The sequence below is a fragment of the Momordica charantia genome, assembly GCF_013281855.1.
Source record: "Momordica charantia cultivar OHB3-1 chromosome 6 unlocalized genomic scaffold, Mcharantia_2.0 BLBB01000006.1, whole genome shotgun sequence".
Classification (NCBI taxonomy): Eukaryota; Viridiplantae; Streptophyta; class Magnoliopsida; order Cucurbitales; family Cucurbitaceae; genus Momordica; species Momordica charantia.
The window spans coordinates 32,719,266-32,745,037 of NW_028275164.1; the positions used below are offsets into that span (position 1 = coordinate 32,719,266).

At 31.6% G+C, this 25,772-nt stretch overlaps 2 protein-coding genes and 1 non-coding gene across 8 annotated transcripts; 1 reads left to right on the forward strand and 2 right to left on the reverse strand.

The window, feature by feature from the left end:
- Positions 1-8,508: 8,508 nt before the first annotated feature.
- Positions 8,509-14,424, reverse strand: LOC111026115 (Tetratricopeptide repeat (TPR)-like superfamily protein). Of its 3 annotated transcripts, XM_088126128.1 has the most exons (5): positions 11,578-14,424; positions 11,402-11,502; positions 11,134-11,264; positions 8,954-11,044; positions 8,510-8,836 (listed from the first exon to the last, which is right to left on the reverse strand). In XM_088126128.1, exon 1 carries the CDS (start codon positions 14,020-14,022, stop codon positions 11,779-11,781), a length of 2,244 nt encoding a protein of 747 aa, XP_087982254.1. In that variant the 5' UTR covers positions 14,023-14,424; the 3' UTR covers positions 8,510-8,836; positions 8,954-11,044; positions 11,134-11,264; positions 11,402-11,502; positions 11,578-11,778. The 3 variants fall into 3 exon arrangements, with proteins under 3 accessions (XP_022159806.1, XP_087982254.1, XP_022159804.1); XM_022304114.2 differs by having other exon boundaries at positions 8,509-11,044; positions 11,402-11,497; XM_022304112.2 differs by having other exon boundaries at positions 8,510-11,044.
- On the forward strand, positions 9,287-9,389 carry LOC148211096 (U6 spliceosomal RNA). Its single transcript, XR_015792079.1, has one exon. It is a non-coding gene; the product is annotated as a U6 spliceosomal RNA (small nuclear RNA).
- A 3,034-nt stretch (positions 14,425-17,458) lies between the features above and the next one.
- On the reverse strand, positions 17,459-25,189 carry LOC111026160 (Polynucleotidyl transferase, ribonuclease H-like superfamily protein). 4 transcript variants are annotated; one of them, XM_022304181.2, is made up of 12 exons: positions 25,044-25,185; positions 24,140-24,316; positions 23,312-23,481; positions 22,010-22,691; positions 21,804-21,888; positions 21,562-21,649; positions 20,776-20,960; positions 20,019-20,151; positions 19,717-19,853; positions 18,732-18,806; positions 17,948-18,067; positions 17,459-17,818 (listed from the first exon to the last, which is right to left on the reverse strand). In XM_022304181.2, the coding sequence occupies exons 3-12, from the start codon at positions 23,457-23,459 to the stop codon at positions 17,720-17,722; spliced, it is 1,752 nt and encodes a 583-aa protein (XP_022159873.1). In that variant the 5' UTR covers positions 23,460-23,481; positions 24,140-24,316; positions 25,044-25,185; the 3' UTR covers positions 17,459-17,719. The 4 variants fall into 4 exon arrangements, with proteins under 4 accessions (XP_022159873.1, XP_022159874.1, XP_022159875.1 ...); XM_022304182.2 differs by having other exon boundaries at positions 24,936-25,152; XM_022304183.2 differs by lacking the exon at positions 24,140-24,316 and having other exon boundaries at positions 25,044-25,189.
- Positions 25,190-25,772: the final 583 nt, after the last annotated feature.

The following is a 25,772-nucleotide window of genomic DNA, read 5'->3' on the forward strand; positions in this document are numbered from 1 at the left end:
CCAATTTACAAAGTTCCAAATTTTATATGATTTTAAGACGCTAGATTCCCAATATTCTTACTTTAGTATTGGTACATGTCAAAACGAGCTTAGTTCAACGATAATTGATATATATCTCGAACTAACACGTTATGAACTCGATCCCCACCTTCATAGATTGTACTAAAAAAACATTAGTATAAAACTTTTAATATCTATAGCAATGATTTTTAAATTTTGTAAATAGGCAAATGTTTCATTTTATCTTTTTAGATATAATAATGGTATATCAACATTCATATCATGTAATCATTGGTATATCAGCATTCATAATTAAGTATATTTGTATAAAGTATAGAAGACAAATATTTAAGTTACAAAAGACATATATTTGTTTAAAAATCTATAAATAAATACAACACGATCAAATTAGAGAAACTGAACACAGAAAAGAGAAGTAAAGAAAAGCAATATATCAGGTATATCATTAGTATATCAATATTTATATCATATATATTATCTAGTATATTAACACACATAATTATGATAATATACATGAGTATATATTCTTATAATCTACCATCAAAGGCATAACATACGACAATACGCCTTTATATTTTTAAAAATTTTATTACATAACATCAATTCAATGTTAACTGAATGTTTGTAATTTTATCTTTTAAAGAAGCCATAAAAATTCAATTGATTATTTGTTGCATTAAAAAATAAAATTAATTATAGCTCCTTTATTATTTTTTTTAATCAAACTAATGTTCATTTTCTATAAAATAAATGTGACTCGTTAAACCTCTTGTTACTGGAACAAATATCAATTAATGAAGTAAATTTCTCACGTCTGAATAACTTATCATGTCATGAATGGGAATTTTTTTCTTTTTGAGAAATAACGAGAAAATTTTTAAAGAAGCATAGAAACAAATTTGAAATTAAGAAAAAATATATATGCATAGGGACGAAATTTTATATAAAATTCTTTAATATTTGACTTTCGTTGGAACTTTAATTCTTCAATATTTGTCTGTATAAATAATATAATTTATGACATATTTTTGGTCCTATGGGCTTGGAATAAGTGTGTCTATTTGATTTTAAGGTTTAAAAACAAGCTCTTTTAATTCATGAGATTTAGTAAAATGTTCTAAATGATCCCGGTCTCTTTTGAGTTAGCTAAAGTTAAGATGACAGGGATGGTTAAGTTGTTATTATATTTGTTGATTTGAAAAAATATATTAATTTAATAATATTTTTCGCTAATTATTGGACCTCCTATCTCTCATTCTCCCCCTCCTCTAACAAACCTCATCATTGCTAGTCGTCGTCGCCATCACCCTCCTATTTTCATCGCTAAACCCTCACCAACATTCCTTATTCTTCGTCTAAAGTCATCCATCTCCAAAAACCGACAAATCATTGAAACCTTAGGTGTCTCTCTTTAGATATGAGACGAGAAAAGCTCCTTGTTATAGATATAGACAAGAAACCCTTCCTTGTTTCAAATGTGACTGGAACGAGCATCACCGAGTTCTTCGATGATGATGCAACAGAGATTGATGATAAGAGGGATGGTGGGCAACAATGAGGTTCAAGGAAAGAGGTAAAAGTTCAACAACATAGAAGTATTATCACCAAATTAATCAAATAAAGTCAATAACATAACTGCTACATTAATTAACTGATTCGTAGACTAAAAATCTCGTTTTTGAAATTTTAGAAACTAAATAGATACTCGTGCCTAAGAGATCAAGAAATTATTTTGCTACGTCATCTAGAAAAGAAGAAAAAAATGGAAACTTCAGAAATATATTATTTAATTTGGCTTTAGTGTGACGTCAGAGCACCATTTGTTCTTCTGCCACACCCCATTTGGATCACGTGGCATGTTCCCATTCCCCATACTCTTTTTGAGTTTTTATAACCTACATCCGTTCCTACTTTTACTTTTTTCCACAACACTTAATAGCCGTCCAACTTCACACAATCTAATGATCATCATCAACTTCACAATAAATAAATTACTTTATCAACACTATCATATGATTTATCGCTTGAAATTAAATTTTGTCTTATGTTATTTTACTTAAATAAAGATATATGTTTTAAAAAATAAATAAATAAAAATATTCAATCTTCTTTTCTCACCGGAGTTTTTTGAAAACTAAAAAATTTTCATAGATTGCGTGTTCACTTATTAACTCACTATTTTAATCATTTTAAAGTTAGAACGGTTTGGATTTGTGCCATATATATTTTAATTATGTAAAAAAAAGTATACAATTACACTTTTATGTTTAATGACTAATGTATTTTATTTTTTGAACATTTATGATTTGTAAAATTAATATATAGTATATAAAATTTGAGTTTTATAAGATTGAGTTTGTGGAATTCATAGGGAATTAATAATTCTATAGTTTGGCAAAAAAAAAAACAAATCCATATACCAAAATATATATGTGACTAATTAAAAAACAAATCCATGTACCAAAATATAGATGTGACTAATTAATGTTGTAATTTTAGACTAATATTTTAAAGAAGTGCATTGCTTTTATTTATGAAGTAACCCTAAAAATTTTGATTGAGTTAGCATTTATTTCTTATGAAAAAAAAAAATTCTACCTCATTCAAAATTTTTAAGTGATTGGAAAAATCTCTAACTTAAATTGAGTATATTTGAGAACCATTGGATTCCGTCCATGAAGTAGCTATCGAGGCCCTATTTACTTACCCTCAATTGTAATGAAAATAAATCGTAATGAAAATCAATCGGAATGAGAATGTTATTCCATTGATGTTATTTACCTGAACATATATGAAATCGGAATCAGAAACCAATTCATGGTGTTTACTTCCATCTGGAATCGTAATCAGACATATTACCAAAATACCTTTATATATTTATAACTAATATAAAATTACATTAATTAAAAAGGATTTTATGAAATTTTTTATATTGAAAAAAATAATTATTTATAATAATTTTTAGATCTACTTATATTATTTTACTTAATAGTAATAAATTATATATTTTGTATTTAAGTCTAAATTTTTTTTAATATTATTATTACATTATTTATTATAATAAATTTTATTTTACCAGTTCAATCTAAAATTAAATAATTTTATAATACAAATAGTCAAATGAGAAGAGGAAAAGCGGTAATGGAGCAATTGAAAATCGTGAGTCTACATGAAAAAGAAAATGACATTGGTTGTCAAATTACCAAAAAATGTATTGTGGGTCCACATATTAAAGAATTGAAATGGATTACACAGCTATTTTGCGTGTAATGGAATTGCGCATTTTTTGGGACTAATTTCAAAATTTAGGGTGGGTCCCATGTTTTATTGATTACGATTCTTTAATTACGATTGCGAGCAAGTAAACAGGTCTTAAAAGCTTAGAATGGCGTGGGTCACCTATTTATTAGTAATAATGTTTTTAATTACACAAAAAGTTATATGATTAGATATTAAACTATAAAATCCAAAAGATATTCACATACTTATTTTATACATTTCCTTTTGATATTTTTCCCTATTCCCAAGAAATAAAGAATATTGGTTCAAATGAACAGCTTTTTATGCCAAAAAAAATTGAAACATCCAATCAAAACTACACACATGGTTCATATGATCATTTATTTTTATCTCAAATTATGAATTTACTAAATTATTATTCTATGAATTTTTCACATTAAAAAGTTGTCATCCTATAACTTTTAAGTTTTAAGCTTACTTGAATAATTAATGTTGGTGTCGAATTATATTCATAAATCAATCTATGAAAATTAAAAACTAATTTTTACTTATGAAGTTTGCGAGTAAATTAATTTTTACTATAAATTTTTTATTTTATCAAAATTGAATTTTAGATTTGGGCAGGTGTCTCAATTTTTTTATCTCCTATTCAATTTTCACTATCTTACCAAATAATTTTAATAAATAAAAACATAAAAATCTTCGAATACCCATTCATTTTAGTGGAAATTAATTTTTCTACAAAATAAAATTTGATCCATGTACAAAATCAAAATTATTGTAGGTATAAAGTATCAAAACTAAAAAATTTAATTAAAAAAACTAACTCTGTTACGTCCTTCCAATTTCCGTACTCATTATATGTTTCATAATCTATTCAACATGCATGAAAATACTTTTGTTAACTATCCTTGACACGAAAAATCATTTTCACGAGGTCAAAATTAGAACATCTATTCAAGTAAGGATGGCAATACTTTTCAAGTTTCAGGTAAAGATTGAAATATTTACCAAAGTTGTAAGGTGCCATAAAAATGAAAATTTAGGATAAAAAATTGATACATCTATTTCACTAACTAAAATTAAGAACTAATTAATTAATTAAGACAAAATTGAATAATTGAAAATTCTATAGGCCAGTTCTCAACTCTCTCTTCCAACAAACACTACCAAACCATGAAACTAATATCTCTATATTCAATTTCAACCATTAAATTTTTTAAATTACATTTGGTAAAGTAATTATTTTTTTTTTCTTATTTCTCAACTGAAAAATGAACTGCATTCGTTTCTTTTTTTTTTTTCTATTTTTTTAAGCTGAAAAGAGAAACAAAAACATGTTTAACAACATTTTCTTATTTCTTGTCTTTATAACTTGAAATTAAAAAGTAAAAATTGTATATGAAAATGTAATTTTTTAAAAATCAAATAATCATAATTTTACGTTTTATTTATTTTTTCAAATATTTATTATACTTTTATAAGTCAAAAACGATAAATTAATGCTTATATTTATGTTTTGAAAAAAAAAATTAAACATGACAAAAAACAAGAAACTTGATTTTGTTGAATGTTTCTTAAAAATTATTATAAAAAACAAAAACACTTATCAAATAGACCTAGTTAAATCAACTCCAACCAAAATCGACTTCGTACATTATCATCATCAATACAATGTAAAAACGCCATCTAAAATAATATAAATTTTTTAACATAAAGAGATAATATACATATTCATGCAACATCTTATTATAAAGTTGAAAAACAAGATCTATCTTTTTGCAATAAAAAAGAGTGTGTAATGTGTGTATATATATTGGTTAGAATAAAAGTGCATTCTCTTCACTAGAAACCAAATGAGGGTCAAATAATATAACTTGAGAAAGGGATGTCACATGCAGGCTCTTTTAGCTTTTCTATGTTGTTAATTTTAAAAATTACATACTTTTCAATATATATATATATTACATAGATTTGTGTACTTTTCAATATAATACTTTTCAAACCCATATTCTTTTTAAGTAATCCACACAAATCGGTCAAATTAAAAAAAATTAATTAAAATATAAAAACTTATGCTATGAAATTAATGAGTATGAAAAGTAACAATAAATATAAAAGGTTTTTTTTAGTATAGGAAGGGGTTTCGGATTCAGAACCTCTTAGTTTGAGGCAGATGTGAATGACTGTTGAGCTAAAACTGTGACATTGCTACTAAGGATCAAAATGCTAAGCTAATGAGTTATGGTAATTTTACTTTTTTTTTTAAATAAATATTTAAAACTCTCCTTTACGAGTGGTCAAATTTGAAAATTAGCATAAGGCTGGGCAAGTGATTATTAATAGTCATTATGAGAAAAAAATCACATTACATAAGTTTGAACTTAGATCTCTTGCTCTAATTCCACGGTAAACTATCACTGAACCCAAAAAAATTTAAATCTCGTAAGTTTAAAAGTTTATTATAGATATTTAATAAATAGAGAAAATTAAATAAGAGACAAGGTTTTAAATGTCGGTGTCTATGAAAATGTTGAGGTATCAATTTTATAGAAATGTCGATAAACTTATTGACACAATGTCAATATCAATAAATATTTCAAAAAAATAAAAAAATTAATGAAAAATATTTAAATTGACAACAATTATCTCACCATTTTTAAATAAGTTAAAATTTTTATTATTAATGTTATGTCCATTTTAATGATATTTTGTTGATATTTTGTCTATCTTTTTACGATACTATAGAAATTTCGATTAATCTCTGATGTAAATGTCGAATCTATGGATATATTAGAAATATCGACGTATCGATGAAAAGTTAATACGTGGAGATTGTTTTGGTCGGATGTTAAAAGGAAAAGAAGATGGAAATATAATTAGGAAATTAATCATCATGAGTGGCTCATTTGGTCCAAAGAGGCTAAGGTAATTAAGAGGGAGGAGTTCAAATCCAATGATGACTACCAAATGTTGGGGGAGAAAAAGGTAAAATAGAATTTTGGTGTTTGTGAGACAGCATCTTGTGAGGTCTCAGCCATGGAAACATACCAATGAGAGTTGAGAAGGACTTTATTTGACACATGAATTGAATTGTGGTTTCATATCTGTCACAAAAAGGACAGTGGAATCCATTAGGGATTGATCAATTTCAATGCAATGATGTGACAATGGATCAAACCATATAACATATACTTTCTTGTTGGGTTTTAGCCTTTTAGGACCATGCTTTTTAATCTATTATAAGGGTTTAATATTTCTTTTCCTCCTTTCTCCTTTTTTTTTTTTCCTTTGTGGGTCCCACACATTCTTAGGATTCAAATCATTGGAAGCAAGGTCTATTAGATATAATCCTATTGGTAATTATAAAGTTATGTTTGAAATGTGTTTGGAAAATAACATTCTAAAAGTATGATACTTGTTTCTCTCATATTATCTAGAAAACATAAAGCGAGGATTTGACAAATACAAATAAATAATTATGTAACCCAGTTAATTTTTAAATTTTATTGGTACTGGTTACAATTTTTTAGTACAACAAATGTGGAGGTAGTGGATGAACCTTCGACCTCGAAATATAATTTAATGTTTTATTTATTGAGTTGTGCTCAGATTGACAATACTAGTTATAGTTAAAGAGTGTCATAGGAAGCACACAATTGTGTTTCTTCTCATATGGCACGATGAAACAATTAGATAACCTTAAACTCTTGATGAAAACTTGTCAATTTGAATTTAACTCAACTAGTTAAGACATGTATCTCCAATCGAAAAGTCGTGTGTTTGAATCTCAACCCACGAGTTGTTGTACTAAAAAAAGAAATTCGATGAAAAGTTCAAATTCAACTATAATAGATTTGTTGAGACAAAAACATTCTTTAAAAAATAACCATCTTAGTTAAAAACTTTTGTCTTTTTTCTAGTGTACGTTATTTCAATAAATTTTTTGTTTCAAGTTCTTAAAAAGAGTAAGACATTCACGTGTTCATTAGTTACGATAAAAAGTATTGTATCTCGAGAGACAGAGGTCCATGATATGGTTAATCGAAAACGAAAAAACAAGAAACAAAGAGAAGAAAACTAAAAGGGAGATGGTAGGGGTGGAGAATCGCAAGAAGGATTGTTGGAATATTATGTTTTGTAACCATTATAAGTCACAGGCTGTGATAGTTGACTACGGAATATGGTTTTCTAAAATTCTTTGGACCTTTGAAATGACCTCTCCCAACCACCAACTCAAACAAGTTAAAATGAAAAAGAAAACGTGAAAATGAAAGTAAAAAAGAAAATGAAGATACTTTTTCTCCTTTATTATGAAATTTGAATATGCAATCTTGGAGGGACGCAAGTTTAGCATCTCAAGCCTAATAATGTTTAGACTCGGGGTAGATTTGAGGGAGTTGTGTAGCTTGGATTTGGATAACCTATGCTTGGGGTGCAGATTTGTGTAGCTCATGTTTGGGACGTGGACTTAATAACAAGAGAGAGATGAGAAGTTAAAATGTTCGCTTCAAAATTAAAAAGATTATTAGGGGCGGTTACTGTTTTACCCCCAAAACTTGTCCTCTATTCTAATCCTTCCAAATATCCCTCAAATGGGCCAAACCTGAGGTGAGCTAACAAAGTTACATTGTTAACTTTCCTCAAAGAGGAAGAATGAATTGTCATACTTAAGTTGACATTAAAAGATGTTTCCCAAACAAGCAAATACTGTTACTTTCTTAAATTTAGCATCAGGGGGCAATTTCTTTTTAAAATGGTCCCTTCCTTGAAGATTCTTGCATTGTTTTTTTAAACTCAAGTGTCAGTTTGGAATGTTATAATATACATATGCACACATACATATGTATATTTTGGAAATATTGTGACATTATTCTTCATCCCCACAATGTTAATAATTTACAATATGTTGCTTTGCAAAGCATGTAAACTATTATACCCCATCCTATTTAGCAGCTTCCCACTGAATCTTTCTGGGGCCTCAAAACTCTAGCACTGGGAAAGAGCCCCATTTCCATATTCTATTTCAAATAAAGCACCTGTCCAAGTCACATGCTAAGGCTACTTTATGGATCAGGGAGAAGGGGGAAAAAAAAGAGAACAAAAAAAGTCCTTTTTTTTTTTTGTGAAATTGGAAGAAATTATGTCCACATTGAATAAATTGGTGAATCTAATCTATTCAGTAATTTCTAGCTCTTACTTTTTCTCATTCTTGCTGTTCCAAAGGAAACTACAGAGGGAATGAGAGTATTCACACAGATTCTTGCACACATCTATATCATATAAGCATCTTTGGTTATTTACATATTTAAAATTTCAATGGAAAATCATGGAACATTAACATGTAATTCTGGTTTAAATAAATATATAGGGCTAGAAGTGTACCATCACGAATCTAACATGATTGACACTACAAGTTGGTTGCAACTTCTGGTTTCATTTTGCTTTTGTTTTTCTTCTTCAGCTTTGGTTCGGAAGATTTCGACTCAAATCTTTCTATCCTCCCTCCGATGTCTACCTGTGACTTATTATGAATATTTCGGAAGCCAACGACATCACGAGCTACACATTCTAGCTGTTCAACAATAATACTTTAGTTTAATAAAGTGCCAAGAAAGATCATGAGAATGAAAAGAAACACTAAAGTCTGTTAGAAAGATTATGAGAACAAAATTTCATAGATTCTTTTTACCAAAATGTGAGGAAAATATATTATGTTCCACTGTCATTTTTCTCCTTTATACAGAAGTTGAAATACTTCAAAATGATGTCAAGAAAATTGGTAGGATCAATCATTATCTCCAATCCTCTTGTCATGAGAATGATCAATTCCTTTTTGCTTCTCAAGTAATGTTCTGCAAGTTGTTTAGAAAGCAGAAACTAACATATTCACATATTGTAAATTAAATATCCATCTGTTAGTGACAGCAAAGTTCAATGGATTTTAATTTTACATAAAGTGCATATCTCTCCATTTCGACCTCGTCACTAATGATAATAATAATAATAATAGTCCCTTCAAGGACATCGGATAAAATGATCCGATAAAATTGGAATGATGCAAGGAAGATTAGCATGGGTCCTGTGCAAGGATGACACGCACAAATTGAGAAATGGTCCAAAAATAAGAATAATGATCCAAATACAAGATACCTTCTAACTTGCATGAAATAGTCATATACAATATTCACAAACTCCCTGCTGCTTTAAGTTATTAAAGGAGACTTCCTTTGTAACTCGATATTACGTGTAAATAAGAAATAATACGCGAGATCTATTCAAAGAGCTATTAGGAATCCCACTAGTAAAGTAGGAATGGATACTTAATACTGAGGATATATTAGTAATTAGTCAGAATTTGTTAGTATGTGTTGGGTATAAATAGAGTGATCTCAAGAGGGGGAGTCAAAATACCTCGTATGACTTGGGATTCTTATAATTCTCTATTGCTATCTTTCAATACTACTTCAGTTCTTTGGTTCTATCAAGAGCATAAACTTACTTCCTACTACTTGTAATTTGCCAACAATGTATTGTTACTAGCTTAGATGATGCAGAGAAGTTGCATACCCCAACTCTCCCACTATGGTTGACCCTTGATATAACAAGTGGTCAATAGACTTAAGGGTATTATTTGAAAAGCATGTACAGATAGCTGTTAAACTATAGTCTTCTCTACACTAATCCTACCCAAAATCAGACAAAAGATGCCCCTACCTCCACTCCTAGCCAACATATATCGTATACTACCGATTACTATATTGCCCATCTAAGTTGGACCCACTGCTCTAACAGAATTTGCTCATATCCCACTTACATCGGCTGCTCTCCCCCTCTCCCTCTCTTTCTAGAATGTACTTTTCTGATCGGAGGCCTATCATCTACCACTGCCAATATAAACGATCATAAAGAAACTGCAACCCTGCAAACGAGAATAACTATTCAATATTCATGGAGGTGTTTCCATGGTTTTCTCAAACTACTATCTTTTTTTTTTTTTTTTGATAAGAAACCTTTTATAGACAAAAAGAAAAAACAAAACAGCCTAAATGCAGGGGACGAGAAAACCTCCTCCCAAACAAAAAGACTACTTTAGAAGAATTCTCCAATCTCGAATAATATAAAGAGGCTGTAATTTCAGAATTACCACCAAGATGAAGTGAGCTGTACACCGTCACAAAAGAGATCAAAAGAAGAATTCTATCATCAAAAACTCTAGAGTTCCTTTCGATCTAAGTGTTCCAAAGGAGGGCTTTAGCTGTGCAAATCTACAGGAACTTTGTCTTGCCCTTGAAATACCAACCTTGCAGAAGTTTAACCAACCAATCCTCAATACTATCATCATACCTTTATTACATTTCCTAGCTTAGAAACTCGAGCAAAACGTGAACTACAAAACAATTACCAGGAACTCCTGCTATTATAATCTCTACATAATCAAGAATATGCATTTTCAAAAGCAGAATTTAGAAAATACACTTCTTCCAGGAGAAAAATATTTTTTTCAAGCGATAAATAAATATCTTGTTCATGCAGAATTTAGATATCATCATGCATATCTTGAAAGCTTGTGAATACACGTAAATATGAAATGAAATACAACATTACAGAGTCAATAAAAATTTGAAACAATGGGAAATAATATATACACCAGACTCTTCTTTGGACACAGAAAATTCCCATCTCCATGACTCCATGAGAGTAACATCGAAGAAGTATTCAAACTCTCGTCAATATTTTCCCAATGGCAAAAGCCAATCCCTCAGCTTGTAGCTTAGCTCATCTGTCATAGATTGAATATGAAATTAAAAAGTACAGATGTCATTTATGTTAGCAAATTAATGGGCAAAAAAATAGTTTAGAAAAAAAGACCTTTGTTTCTCATCCTCTATTTTCTAAGCCCTTTCACCAACTTAGAATCAGCTCCCTCTCTAGAAAACTCATTATGCGACAAGCCTTGGGGGTTGCGCCAAATGAATTGATAATGGGGCATAGTCCTACAACTGAAAATGCCTTGATTGAATTACTGAGATGTCTGTTTCTTCAGCATTACAGTCATTACTACGAGAATATCATATTTTATTGAAAATTCAACATTCATGCATGTGCAAAATGATAAACCATGAGGAATAGACCATACCTAATATAGTCTGCAACCAGAGAACACTTTTTTCCTTGTGAAACTCAGTCCTTTCACAGTATCACTCCTCTTCGAAGCAAGATTTTGGTAATTTACCTAAGCTACAAATCAAAGCCTTCTCATTTCTTCTTTCTTTCCAGAGATAGAGAGAGATGGAAAATGAACAAATAAGTTACCTTTCTGCTCATGTAGAGAAACATGATGTGCACTAGCATCTTGATTGATGGTAATAACAGTAGAAAAACATGCCAAGCACACTACCAATTGGTTCAAGACAGCATCTTCTAGGTAAGCTCAAGACTTCTATCTCGTCTCTTCCCTTTAAGGGCCCAAACAAAATTAAGGATGGTGGAGGAGCAATTGCATCTCAAGAAGTTTCAACAAAAATCCTTGTTAATCTCATTTTCAATATGCATTTTTCTAATATCGTTGCTCAATGATTTCACTGTCAACATTATTTCTTCAATCTTAGGATGTGAATTGTGAACTGAATAAAATGAAAAACTGGTTCCATGAACCTCGATAGAACTCCAACCAGGAAGTTTTTTCAGACCAAGAGACCTCATTTGGGTCCAAGCCTCTTCCACTCCATCCCATCTACCCATTGATGCATAACTATGTGCCAATTGCACATAGTTTCCAGGATCCACGGGCTTTAATGCAAAGATATCTCTAGCAATAGCCTCACCAAGTTCGACGCTGCCATTAACACGACAAGCATCGAGGAGTATGCCTAAAACATCTATTGAGGGTTCTTGAAACATCATTTTATAGAAGCTATATGCCTCTTCAACCTTTCCAGCTCGACTCAGCAGGTCAACGATGCAAGCTCGGTGCTCAAGATTTGGCGGCATTAGGAAATCTCTAGTCATTGACTCGTATATTCTCAAGCCCTGGTTAACAAGCCCACTATGACTACAAGCAGAGAGAACTGAAAGGAAAATAACATGATTTGGTTCCAACCCTGTGCCAAGAAACTCTGAATATTTTCTCAAAGCAATCTCCCCATTTCCATTAAAACCATATCCAGAAATAAGTGTGCTCCATGTTACAAGATCTTGATGTGGCATATAATCAAAACACTTCTGAGCAATCTCTAAGTTTCCACATTTGAAGTACATGTCAATTAGAGCCGTTTCGATCATAATGCATGGCATAAGGGAACTTCTAAAAACGAAGTTGTGAATCCATTTTCCCTGCCAAAGTGCACCAGCAGAACCACAAGCTTGTAGAAGTGAGGTCACAGTTATTGAGTCGGGCCTTTGAAGGCTTGTTCTCATTTCATTGAAGAAAAGGATGGCCTTGCTTAAGTAGCCATTTTTAGCATGTCCAGCCACAATAGCATTCCAAGAAACTAAATCCCTTTCAACCATCTTATTAAAAATTCCACAGCTTTGCTCCAACCTATTACACTTAGCATACATGGTGACAAGGGCGTTTTGAGCAGGAATGTCTAGCATTATTCCTTGCCTTAATATATAACCATGAATCAAGGTACCAATGTCGTAACAACCAAGTTGTGCACAGGCTGCGAGAGCACTAGCTAAGGTAGCAGTACCCGGCTCCATGTTTGATTCCAACATTTGATAGAAGACCCTTAATGCCTTGTCGGCACAATCATTCTGCACAAGTCCTGATATCATTGCTGTCCATAGGACCATGTCTTTTTCAGTAGTCGATTTAAAAACTTTAAGCGCGAGATCCAAACTTTTACACCTCAAGTACAACACCATAAGAGCTGTCTCCACTTGTTGATCTATACCTAATCCATCTTTAATAATCAGACCATGCACCAACTTACCTAATCTAATATCACCTTTTATAGCAGAAGCAGACAGAGCAGAGCAAAAAGTCTGCTTGTCAGGTTTGATATCTTCAGTCCTCATTCCAAGTACAAGCTGCAATATTTCTTCAATAACTCCGATTTTCGAATAGGCTGATAATAATGAATTCCAAGAAACTATGTCTCTATAATCCATCGACTCAAACAAGCTTCTTGCATCCTCAATGCTGCCACATCTACCATACACATTCACCATGGAATTCGATAAAGATAAATTTGACTCAAAACCATACAAAATAATCCAACAGTGCAAACACTGAAGAAGAGGAAGCTCTGAAATACTAGGAAGCAGACTCAATAAGGTAACAGAAGTGGGCTGAATTCCAGTGGCCCGCATCTGTTTGAACATTGAAAAAGCAACGTCAATTTCTCCCTCCCGGGAATAGCACCCAATAATGGTAGTCCAAGGAACAACATTTCTTTCAGGCATTATATCAAACACTTTGCGACCAATATCAATGCACCCAAATTTGGCATAGAAACTAATGAGTGAAGACCCAATATAGGAATCGAGAGAGAACCCATTAACGATGATAGATTGATGGAGTGAGAGACCATCTAAAAACAAGTTCAAAATGGTACATGCTTTGAGGAGGCTGGGGAAGGTGTAAGCGTCTGGTGGGGTACTGGTCTTTTGCATAGAAGCATAGGTTTGAAGAACTTGATGGTGAGCACCTTGAGAAGAAAGGCGATTTATGATGGAGTTGAATGACTTGGTGCTGCCGTTGGCTATGGGCGGAGGACATGGCGGCTTCAGGCCATGGATTAATCTGTTCATTACACTCGAACAACAAAATGACACAACTTCTATGCCAATTTCACGAACTCCATTGTAGCTGAAATTGGATTCTACTCATGAAATTTACTCATTATCATGCTTGAAATACATAAATTGATCAAGTGTGTTCAGCTACCTTACAAATGGATTCAACTCGCGTCAAACATTCAGTAGAGTTTACCCATTCAGAAGGGAAATCATCAACATACTTGGACTTAAAAGACATGAAAATAATTGACAAGGATACATTCATACTACTAATTGACCAAACCGACCACATGGTAATACAATATAACAAACAAAAATAAGGCCAAATTACAAAATTGGACAAGGCACCTTTAAAATATAGAAGTTTTATACCATCAACTTTCAATTTGGTCACTCACTCCTATGGGAACAAGTAAAATGAGTGGCCTTGGGGAAAAACCTAATGAAAGAAAAAAATAAAAAAATCTAGTGAAGAAAAAAGAGTATATATTTTATATAATTTAATAAACCTAGAAGAATATAATATTTTCAAATGTTGTCGTATGCAATGTCTTTATCACGCACATGCACACGCATATATGCACACGCACTCACATTCAAACATGCACACACGTATATGTGCATCGTGCACATGCACCATGTATAATATTTTTCGATCAGTTGGTTGGTTTTCTTTAGCGCTAAGTGAATCGACCGACCGAACGATTACTTAGTGTCTTTAATATCTTGATCACAAATTAATTGAATTTAAATTTGAATCTCACTCGAGAGAGGTGGTTTAGATTGAAACTTTAATGACTGAAATAGTTTTAAAATCGATTTAAAATAAGTAAACTAAACACCTTTTGTTGGTGAAATTGAATAGAGATCAATTCTTACAACCAAATTGAAATTTAAATCAAATGTTAATCAAACCATGAAGTTGTATATAAATTTATCAATTAAATAATACACTTAATATCATATTCTATTTTGACGAGTTCTCAGACATTGTATCTAATACGAATTTTGCATGATATCCCATGAACTTTGTTCTAACGGTAAAAGGTGTCAACCAAGGTATTCAATTTTCGTCAACATGTCAATAATTTCATATGTTCATAGATTTGAGATTAATATAAGAGGTGAATCATCATTTTCATTATATTATAAAATGTTTGATGAAATATAAACATGAACATAATATTAATAGTATAAATTATTTAAAGTTATTTAAAAGAAGGAAATATTTATTTGTTAATTTAAATAAGCTTTATGAATTTGCGTAGTCTCGGTCCACAGTGGAAGGCTCCGGATGAGGTAATGCCTCCCAGCCGGGGGGCGTTTTTAAAGATTTGCTTGCAAAAAAAAATTAATAATTAATTATAAATATAGCAATTACTTTCCTGATTTAAAAATATAGCCAAAAAAAAAAAACAAAGGGTCGACCCAAACAAAAAAACAAATGCAAATTTTGATTACTCTCTTAAAATTGGCAATTCTCTAAGAATGAGAAGAACTCTTACATGGATAACCCTAATATCAAGTGTATTAATAATATATCGGTGATATACACCTAAAATAAAGTATCTCATTAATATATAAGGTGTGAGTAATGTACTTCATATCAGGTATATAAATCATATTAGTGATATATTTAAAATAAAGTATATCGTTGATAATACTTGATATATATCACAATAAGAAACTCATCATGTTTACTTAAACCAAAATCTCTACTTTGAAGAAGACTTCGATATACGCAATATGGAGTATATCATTCATATATTTAGTGTGATCGATATACTTCATATTATCCGTGATTAGTGATATACTTCATATTATGAGTGATTAGTGATATACTTATAATATATCAATTTCTAGAAAGAACTAGAGGGAAAAATTGAAAAAAAAAAAAAAAGAAAAACAAAACAAGCAAAAAGTCTGGTTTTTAAAAAATTTGCCAAACCAAAAAGTTGATACTATATTTATAAATATGGTAAATATTGTTGCTACCCATTAAAAATACAAATTTTTTTTTTAATATTTCACATTTTTTTCGACATTCTATAAAATTGAATATAACAAAACAAAAAATATACATAACAAAAAGTAAAAGGGAAAACAAGTAGTGCAATGAAGGAAATTAGGAAGTGCCAACCAAATCTACAGAACAAATTTGCTATAAACAACAAAGCCAGCCGAAAAGAACCTAAATAAGAGGAGCAAATCATTCTCCTTCTCCAAATCCGAAACTGAAACAAATACAAAATATTGGCAAATTCCAAATCTTAATCTGAATCCCGGAGGCGATCTTGAGGCAGGGCAGCGGCACTCTGAAGGGAGTGACCGGAGCTCCGACATGACAAAGGATATGGAAGCAATCAAATCAGGTAAGTTGCAGTTCAAGACGACGTTGCGAACTGAGCAGCGAGTGAAGAAGAAGAAATGGTGGAAGGATCCTGAAGCCAAGAGGCAGCGCCGCGTCGCCAAATATAAATTCTACACCGTCGAAGGGAAGCTCAAAAGTTCTCTCAACAAAGGCTTTAAATGGATCAAGAACAAGTGCGCCAAAATCTTCTCTGACTTTTAAAAACTACACCCTTGTTGAATGTTTTCTTTATATATATTCATCTCACATCCAAAAAAGAATTCTTTTCTTTTTCTTTTTGAAAGAATTGGGAAAGACGACATGTTTCACTTGAAACATCATTAAAAATCTTGTTTCGTAACGTCTCTCAACTCTGGTTATAGCGTGTCTATAACCTATATGATACATATATGTTGATCTCATATAGAAAAAATGACACATCCCCGTACACTATCTTTCTATGATATAACCTATATGACATATATGTTCATCTCATATAGAAAAAAAATGTTCTTTTAAGAAAAAATGATGCAATTTAAAACTGGATAAATTTTTTAGTTTGTGGGTGTGATTTTAGTTTGTAGGTTTGTAATTTATAAAAATAAAGTTAAAAACATATTTGGTTCTTGTATTTTTGCAAAAGTAACTATCTAGTGTTTGAATTATAACCATTAATGTTTAATTATTTTTTAGATAATATTTTAAAAATAAATTTATTTTACTAAAATTGAACTTTACATTAAAATTTTAAATGTTAATATTGATGGAAATGTCAAAATCCCAATTTCATGGAGATATCGATAAAAATATTGATAAAATGTCGATATCGATAGATATTTTTGGAAGTATTATAAAAATAAAAAATTTGAAATAAATATTTAAATTAACAAATAAGTATTTCATAATTTTTAAATAAGTTTAAAATAATTAATATTTTGTGTAAGTGAACTAAAATAAACCAAAATAGACATTTTAGAAGTAGAGGGACCCAAAATAGTATTTTAACCATAAAAAAAAGCCAATAAATTAGTAATAAGCCACCTTACTTTTTAAAATCCTAATATCAAGAACAAAATTACACCTCTAAAAGTCCAACAATTGAAGATTGAACAAATTGATTAATCTATTTTTAGCAATTTTCTTGATCTTTATTTTCCCCACTCTTCCCATGCGAAAGGAAATTATATAGGGAATGAGATCATTAACACAGAAACCCTCCTGCATGCATCCATAATCACATAAGCAACCATGTTTGATTATTTACATAATACTTTTAATGGAAAAAAACAAGGAATTGGAACATTACCATATAATTCTGATCTAAATGAACCTGTACAATAAGGGCAGAAGTGTACCATATCAGGATCCTAACAAGTTGGTTGCAACTTCTGGTTCCTTTATGCTTTTGCTTTTTTTCTTTTTCGGTTTCGGTTTTGTGGCTTTATCCGTGTGAGAGACCTACAAATTAATCCATAGTAAAGAAAACACGATAAGATAAGAGGATGACTTGTCAAAATTGCTCCTGAAGAGGATCCAAAATTTTCAAATTTTTCCAACTGATAACAAATCTAAGAACAGTACACTTACAATAAAGGATTTCCACTCGAGTCTTTTTTCCCCCTCTGTGGTCAAAGATGACTGCGACTGATCTCGAACATGTCGGAAGATATGGACGAGCACGACAGCATCAAGAGCCGCATATTCTAGCTGCTCAACAATACTACTTTATTTTAATGAATGATTTATTTCATGTCTTGGGAAGAGGAATTAAAAGAATCATTAAAATCTACAAGAAAAAACAACACGAGACAATTGGGTGTATGAGATAATTTCACCTCCTTTAAAAATTCATGAATTTCCTTACTATAATGTGGAAAAAGGAGAAAAAAAAAAGAAACATATTCCTCGGTCATTTCTCTTCTGTAATCTGCATAGAACTTGGAAAACTTCAAAAGATGTCAAAAGACAAAACAATCGGTAGGAGGCGGAGTAATCATTTTCCAATATTCTTATTATGAGGATAAATAAGTTCTCAAGAACTGTTGATGTGAGAGAAGAAACTACCATATTTGCGTATTGTAAATTAAATAATGATTCGCCAGTGACCACTCATCTGACGATGTTCAATAGATTTAAAGAAAGTGTATATTTTGGGTTTAAATTCCCTTACCCCATTTTTACCTTTTCTCAACAATAATAACAAAAGATCCAAATACACTATTGTTAGAGTTATTCTTCTATATTTCGCTCCTCAGTATCATAACAAATATATAAATACACGAAATTCATGCACTTGCTGCTGCTTCAGTCACTTCCTCCCCATCCAAAGACAAAAGATAAACGAATGTAAGATATCAGAAAAGAAATTGACCTGATTCACTGTTAAGGGGCGCTGTTCCCAGTCACTATTTCTTCTTGTCTTGTTCAATCCAGCTCCCAAGATTTTCTGGAACAATTATCACATAAAAGAAATAATAGATTCAATTCTGAAGTTGATTTGTGATATATTATATATAATTCTTATAAAACACACGAAGCCATTTCATTACTGAGCAAGTGTAAAAGAGAAACCCAAAAAAAGAATCTACCAAATAGTCCTGGAGCTTGGCCTACCTAATCTTCTATCTCCCTAGTCATATACAGAGGATCTCCTCAGAGATTCGTGCCTTTGTTCTGGCTATAAGCCATTAGCAATCTGAAGTTTAATAATGGCTTTCAACGTGTTCATGAAAGTAAAGACTATAAATAGGAAAAGTGATAGAAAGAGAACTAAATTGAGGCAACGAGATACTCCCAGAATCTATTGAACTCCTAGATTTATCCTAAAACAGAAAGGGTTTTGTATCCAAGTTATTAAATTTCTGTATTGACATTTCCATGTCTATGTAATTGACATCAATATAAAGGGTGAACTCACAGTCCCATACTGTCTGCAAAAAATTTGACAAAAAATAAATCAATACCAATAAAATATCACTAATATGAATATAATATTAATAAGAGTTTTCAACTCATAATATAAATCAATATCAATAAAATATCACTAATGTGAACATAATATTAATAAGAGTTTTTAACTCATTAAAGAAAGGGTAAAATATTTAGTTGTTAATTAAAATATTTGATTTTGTGAATTTCTTGATTTTTATAATTTTTCTAAGAACATTCATCATCAGCTGCATTTTATCATTAATTCCATCTACAATTCTACAAAATTGAGAACTCGATATTTCCGTCAACATCGACTTGCAAAACCTTGATGATACTAGGAGTGGCTCATAGCATGAGAAACACCAATTAGGTACCATTTCAAATTCCAGGAAGAAGAAACTTTATTGTATTTGCAGTTACGTTACCTTCGCCAGCCCAGATAGACCTCCACGATGCTCTTTAAATACACTTTGAATGTCCAGTAACATCTCATAGCGTTTGAAACACTGTAATGGTTCATATGAATGGGACAGTTGCTTTGTGTCACATTGAAAATTGTAACCTACAAAGGCAAGAAAGCATTTACTCAAAAATTAGCAATCCTAGAAAAGAAAAGGGAGCTGTTACATGCAAACATAGATGCAGCAGCAATACAGTCACATTTATAAGACATCATATTGTGTATTGTTTATTAATATATACATACGAAGGTACAGACATCACTTACCGAGCTTCAAAATACTAGAAGACTGTAAGATGCGGGTCAGGCAATTATCCAGGATGTCGGGGACATCGTTGTATAACTTTATCAAGTCGAAGACAAAAACCATTTTCTCCGAAGCAATTTGCATAATAGATACCTGAACATAAATGTGGTGAAACCAAAGGGAAAAGTTCTCACAATATAAAATCAAGAGATGCGTAAACATAAAGCGACACATCAATTCTTTTCTCAAAAACAGGACAGGTAAAACACTATAAATATTCTAAGAAAGTTAATAACTACAGTTTGGATGGCAGCAAGGCAACTACCAAAATTTTCAAATTACTATGCATCCTACCAATTTAAGATTACCAATAAAAATTCTGATTCTGAAGATTTTTTATTTTTATTTTTTTGCCTAAGAAGCAATTTCATAGATAATATGAGATTACAAAAAGGATGGGAGTAAAGCCAAGCTCAAAGCCAGAAGTTACATAACAACTCTTTCAATTAGATTGTGAGTGTAAGTATTATAAGGAGCATAGAATTTATGCCATGGAGGGCTACAAAAATTATATGATCCAAGATGCTCCCCAAAGACTTATCTGTATTGTTGAAAACCTTATTATTCCTTTTGATTCAAAGTAGCAAAATAACAGGTGCCTTATTTCACTGTTCTTATGAGATTTAAAAAAAAAAAAGGGTGGTGCAGATACGGATACGAGAAGGAATCAGAGGAGAAAAGCACTAACAGAGAGTAGCAAGAATTTATCAAAGATACCTTGTTCGGTTTGCTGCCCTTTATATGGTTAGGTTTCCACTCACAATCAACACCCACAACTTTACACTCGTCAATATGGCATATTGCGCGATGTAGATCATCGGCTTTATCAACCCATAATATATCTCCAGAAATTAGTTGATTAAGGTTCAAATAGTGATTCTGTCCAAAAACTTTCTCACGTTCTACAGAAAACCAGTATGCACGTTAGGTTAGCCAATATAAATCAGCCAAGGTAAAGTTTTATGCAATACAAATAAAATTTAACTGCAGTAATTCAAAGCTCCATATAACTAATGACCAAGAGCAGTGAAGCTATATAATGTTTAATGTACAGGAATCAATATTTGGTCCTAATGGAAACCATCCTAGGTTACCCAAAGATAATTTACAACTGAATCGATGGTAACATCTGTTATTTAAAGGCTGGATCATGGGGATGGAACAAAAGATAATTTACAACTCTTCAATAAAGGTGGGATAATTAACTGCTCAAAGTATCCCTTGAAAATTTAATGAAAATCAAGGTTGTCTTGTCACAAAGACTTGACGAAGAGTAACCTCTAGGTCAATTAAAGATTTTAACCTGAGAATATTGATCATCTTTCTTCTAGAGCTTATTGGTAATAAGGCATGGATTAGGCTAAGGCTACAAGGTAGTTCACAGTCCTCACTTCTAAGTACACGTCTGATATGTGATATTGATTTTGTTAAAGCAGGAGATAACGGTCAGACATTCACAATGAAAATCTAAGTGATCAAGATAATATAGTACAGATGGCATACCTTTGATATTCGAAAAACCTGTAAGGGAGTACCTATTGCAAAGTTCATCAACCTTTTCGAAGTAACCAGCCTCCAATGCCAAGTAAACCTTAAAACACATCATGCTTAGGTAAAAATACGAGGACTATAAGCTTTGAAATTATTTGTTCAAACCCAATCAAATATTCAAAAGTTTGTTTAACGAAGTATATATAATCCTAAAGAATCTTCAAGATATGAGTATGTATCCACAGGCTACCCACCAGATATTCAAGAAATTGTCTATTGCTGTTTGTTTTTGCCTCAGCGACATCCCAGCATCCTTTTTCCGCTAATTTCTTCAAGGAGCTAGGGGTAGAATCATATGTTATTCATAAACTTTTCAGTCGATGAAACATAGACCAATACCAAAAGCACAAGAAAAATGAGTTTAAAGAAAAAAAACACAGCATAGGGATCATCAAAATACCTTTCTTTACACTTCTGATAGACATCAGGGTGTTCCTTCTGAAGATCATTTTTCTTTATAATGCCATACGCACTTTTTACCTTGTTTCTATCTAACAACTCCTGGACAAGCAGACATAACATTGGCTTTCCCATAAATGTGGCCCATTTATCAGCTGCTTTGAATTCATTTTTCTCTAACATGCTATAGAGAAGAGACTCCCCAGACTGGTAAATAGAAAAATGCTCTAGCAGATCGACTGCTGTCACGTAAGACTGAGATTCTATTAACTCAGAAACATATCGTTCAACAAAGTCTTTGGCTGAACCAGAGAAACACCTATTTTTCGCCTTTGATTCATGCAGAACTTTCTCAATGTTGGTCAATTGAACATCAAATACCTGTAAAATCTTAACAATTATCCTCTCATCATGCTCAATGAATCCTTCAACAATATCCATAAATAACTGAGCAGCTAGGTCCTTTGCCTTGTCAAGGTCCGCCGAGGTTATCACTACTTTCAGAAAACGTTGAAGAGCTGATGTAATCAAGTGACTGAATCCCTCACTATATATCCCAAATATAGGCAAGACATATAGGCAATGAATAACAAATGTAGCTGGTCCAGGTCTGGGACCATTATGAAGTACTAGATGAACTTGTTGCTGAAGAAATCGAAACTTCTTAGTTGCTTTCAACGTGCCTAAATTTGCACTCCATGACAATAAAATGGAGAAAATAAATAAATTGAATGAAGATAAATCAGAATAACTCCTATACGGGTATGACAAAAAAAACTACGTACTTAATGAGCATGAGCTCTAAAAAGATACCTGCTTGATGAGCTCTAAATCTTGAACTAGTAATCTTATGTTTGGCAAAGGTATACAACATAAAGAATGACATATCAAGTGAAATATATAGGCAACACCCTTTGAACACAGGAAAGAGAGTATTTGACATAACTTGAAGAATACTTGTTGTGCACAAACAAGAATACTTGTTGAGCACAAACAAGAAAGTCGTTCTTAGAAAGTGAAGAGCAAAGTGAGTCAAATTATATCAAATTCACATACAAAATTACAAATCAATTGGAAGACTTTCCAGTTTCCTCCTCTTTTGTATATTTCGTTCAAAAATTAAAATCTTTTATCTTCTCCATAAAACAAAGGTTCACATATGAATCAAAACAAGATAAGCTTCGCAGTTCATACACTAGACAAAAATTTAAATGATAAATATAGACAAACATGACCAAATAAGGAGTGCAACAACACAACAGAGCTTCTACATACATCATAAGAAGCGGAAGGGGAGACATACCACGAACATAACATTCTTTTAGGAGGTATAAGAATACGACAGGGGATATATAAGATAGATCAGAAAGGGAATGCACAGTAATGTTCCACGCTAGATGAGTTTGATCTATAGGGTCAAGTGGTTCAGCAACACTTTGATCGAATCCCATGCCAATTGACAAAATGATGACCCTAAAAAATTAAGAAGAAAAAGAAACTTGAATAGAGAATGAGGATGGCAATGATTAAAACAAAATAGTAATAATATATGCACTGGTCCCACTAAAATCTCTTAATCAAAGGCAAGGAGTGACTGGTGCTATTTAAAAAGTCAACTTCAAAATGCCACAAGATGATCTCAGGGAGCTATAGCAATCCAAGTTACTACAATATTTTTAAAAAGGAAAGGACAGAACGAGAAATAGAAGTCCGAGATGGTGCAGACTACAATTATTTAAAATTGAAAAATGCAAGCAAGGCCTATGCTAGAGGGCTCGTAAAGCAAAGTACATGTGCCAAAGTTGGAAACTGGGATGATTATTCGTGATATAGACAGCATAAGTTCTTGTTTTTTAGAAGTATCATAATGGTGAGACTAGTAAGAAAATGAGAAATCAAACTTTCGTGGAGAAAGATGAAAGAAAACAAAAGAACAAGCCACAACTTTCAATGAGAAAATGGGTCAACTTATTTTATTAATTTCAATGTTAACTGCAATCGGATAACAAAGCCATTACATTACTTATAGGCCTATTAAGGGATGTATTTCATCTGTAAACTTCCAATCATCATAAATAGCAAACCACGTGGAAAGATTCATGCAACAAGGGGTCTTAGACTAGGAGATCACCTCTCTCCCAATCTCTTTATTTTGGTTACTGATTGTTTCAGTAGAATCTTATCTCTTGCATCTTATATAGCCTTAGTTCGATAAGGCTTTTCCCTAACTATCCGTCTTGCCTTCAGTCACCTTCTAAACTTGTCTGTCTGTCATGTGCCTCCTAAACACTGTTGTTTCTCTTGAAATCTGCTTTTAAGAATTATTCTGTCAAACGAGCTATCAACAAAAAAAAAAAAAAAAAAAAAAAAAAAAAAAAAAAATCTATCTTAATATCTTTAAGACCGAACACTATTTTTAGACATAGCTCCTAAACACCCTAAAAATAGAGTTTAAGACGTGTTCTTTTATTCAGAAAAGAAGAACAGTGGACTTTCATGATTTTTCCCTTTTACGATCACTTTAACAATATGATTTACTCCCTATTTTTATCCCTCAAGTCAAGTCAAAAAGGCAGATTCCAGTTGACATTTTAATACTGTGTGAAGTACACCAAGAATACTAAAATTTTAAACTAAGAAGGCTAGAAAGTAATAAAAGGCGACAAGAAACAATATTCTAAGAATAAAACAACATACACACACTAATGATGAATACTCGCAGATTAGCAGAGAAAAAGAAACTGCAACATAGCGAATAAACTTCTCTAATAAAGCGTTGAGGAGAAATATATGAAACTCCAAAACAACTGAACAATAACTCGGAACCAAACAGCCAATCATCAACCTAAAACAAGCATAACGCCATAGTTTCACAAAATTGAAGGAATATCACCGAAATGCCGTGGGGATAAACACGAATAGAGCACCTTAAACTAGAAGTTCTTCCTGGAATTCCTTCTCTTCGTCAATTTTCTCAGGAGGAAAACTCAGAGAAGCAAATTAACACAAAAAAGAAGACGATGAAACAACCTAACCTGCCAGAAGGAATCCAGGAGAAAAACTCTTCTGCGAGTACGTGGAATGTGACTGCGTCTAAGAGTGCGAATTCAAATTTATAATATATAATCTTCTCTATCGGTGTTCTTAAAATTAGAAACGGTTATGAAAAATAAATGGAAATATGAACTTGATCAAATCCGCAGTGGCCCACCGGATCTTACATGAAATTGGCAAATTTTTTTTCCTATATTTTTGCATATTGAAAATCCCATTTTGCATACTCTGACCATAAATAACACTACTTTTTTAATAAAATTAGGGCAAATTCAACTTGGACCTCTCCACTAAAAATGAGTTCAAATCTACGTTCTCTCGTAAAATAAATAATAATAAAATGATAAAAAAATATATGTCTTTTTTTATCTAGATGGAAAGCATATCAATTTTGTGAGTTTTGCTCAATTTTTAAATTTGGGTCGTCATTAAATTTAATTTTGAGCAAATTCTGATTGTCATTTAAAGTAATAAGTTAGGTTTGACTTTTGTTAAACTATCAAGGGAAGAGGAGAAATGAAACAAAAAGTAAACTTGTAAGAGTTTAATTTGATGTAATTGAAAGTTTACGGTAAAAGACCACCTCACAGATTTATGAGTAAAAGCCAATTTTTTAAAAAAAGTTAATTAATTGATTAAATTAAAATAATATCATTTAAACTTAATGTTGTGTTTTTATAAATAGTGATGCCACATAAGACTTAATAATA